Source organism: Etheostoma cragini, chromosome 7 (genome assembly GCF_013103735.1).
Source record: "Etheostoma cragini isolate CJK2018 chromosome 7, CSU_Ecrag_1.0, whole genome shotgun sequence".
NCBI classification, from domain to species: domain Eukaryota; kingdom Metazoa; phylum Chordata; class Actinopteri; order Perciformes; family Percidae; genus Etheostoma; species Etheostoma cragini.
In genome coordinates this window covers 27,138,834-27,140,406 of record NC_048413.1, presented here as the reverse complement: position 1 = coordinate 27,140,406, position 1,573 = coordinate 27,138,834, and the positions used below count along the sequence as shown (strand labels likewise).

The window sequence follows — 1,573 nt, the reverse complement described above, 5'->3', positions numbered from 1 at the left end:
GGGATCCCCCAGTCGGAGCTGGTTGATTTGGCTCGGGAAAGGGAAGTTTGGGGTCCCCTGCTGGAGCTGCTGCCCCCGAGACCCGATACCAAATAAATGGACGAAGATAGATAGAACCGCCACTCCCACTGTCCATAATAAGTTATAAGTTTGGGGCTGTCCATAAACCAAATAGCTTAAGTTTGGTTAATCATAGCTGTCATTTACATCTCTGCCCTGCCTGAACCTGTCTGCAAACATCCCAGATCTTCTAGTAAATGTACTTTTTTTCTGTACTTTTAGATGGCTGCAATCAGAAAGAAACTGGTGATAGTCGGCGATGGAGCCTGTGGCAAGACCTGTCTCCTCATAGTGTTCAGCAAAGACCAGTTCCCTGAGGTGTACGTGCCCACTGTGTTTGAGAACTATGTTGCAGATATTGAGGTGGATGGTAAACAGGTAAGCTGTTTATCATATGGACATATTGTATGTTTTTTCATATTTACAGTAATGAACTTACATTGCACCGAGACTGTAGTCTGAGACTGCATCTACACTCCTACATTTCTAGTTTGAAGCAGCATTTTGAGCCCAAAAAATGAGATCCGTCCACACAAGAGTTACAGCTCCAGTAGCAGAACTAGCTCCGTCCATATTACGACCATTCACACACTGGGCATGTGCGTGCAGGTGTAAACAGGAAGCAGATTGTCTGACGTTACTCTTGCCAGAGCCTCCTCCAAAAGCACGCTGACGGAGTTTCCCAAAAACTTTTGTAAAAAACACCAAAAACATAAAAAAGCACCCACAACATTAAAAAAAAGTGACAAAAATGGTGGAAAAAGCGATAATAATGTTGAAAAAAAGTGACCAAAACGTGTGTTTTTTTTTCACGGTTGACGGCAAGACAACACAAGGGTCAAATAGCCCCCCCTTCTACATCATTACATACCCTTCACCATAGCCAGAGAATGCCATGGTGTTATTTCCATTAGACTAACAGCTGGTTTGATTTGCATTGAGAGATGATTTTATGGAAAGTTCCCCATGCCGATCTCTACGTATGGTGAAGGGTATGTGAGGGGGGTATTTTATAGAGATGTATTCCTAATAAAGATATACTGCTGTATATAGAGACTTCCTTGGTCCTGTTCCAGGTGGAGCTGGCCCTGTGGGACACCGCGGGTCAGGAGGACTACGACCGCCTGAGGCCTCTCTCCTACCCAGACACAGACGTCATCCTCATGTGTTTCTCCGTCGACAGCCCCGACAGTTTGGGTGAGATTTTACTCTTTGTCATTTTTGTTTTTCCCCACCAGTAGCTGTGTGCGAAACTGCTCACTCCCTCCCTCACTCACTCACTCACTCACTCACTCACTCACTCACTCACTCACTCACTCACTCACCCACCCACCCACCCCTTTGTTTATTAAATAGTGAACTATATAGGAACCTACCAAACCAGATATCGTACACTATCACTAAAAACATCCTTGCGTCAGGAGATGCACCGGTCATTTGATGTGTAGGGTATTTGATGTGCAGGTTATTTGATGTGCAGGTTATTTGATGTGTAGGTTATTTGATGTGTAGG

At 44.6% G+C, this 1,573-nt stretch overlaps 2 protein-coding genes across 2 annotated transcripts in view; one reads left to right on the top strand and one right to left on the bottom strand.

Moving 5' to 3' along the window:
• The window catches only part of tpk2 (thiamin pyrophosphokinase 2), a 34,151-nt gene that overhangs the window by 17,042 nt on the left and 15,536 nt on the right, over positions 1-1,573 (bottom strand). The window lies entirely within an intron of this gene.
• The window catches only part of rhoaa (ras homolog gene family, member Aa), a 3,763-nt gene continuing 2,472 nt past the window's right edge, over positions 283-1,573 (top strand). The window contains exons 1-2 of the mRNA XM_034875879.1: positions 283-438; positions 1,137-1,257. Coding sequence (XP_034731770.1) covers positions 283-438; positions 1,137-1,257 — 277 coding nt within the window. The remainder of the gene's footprint in view (positions 439-1,136; positions 1,258-1,573) is intronic.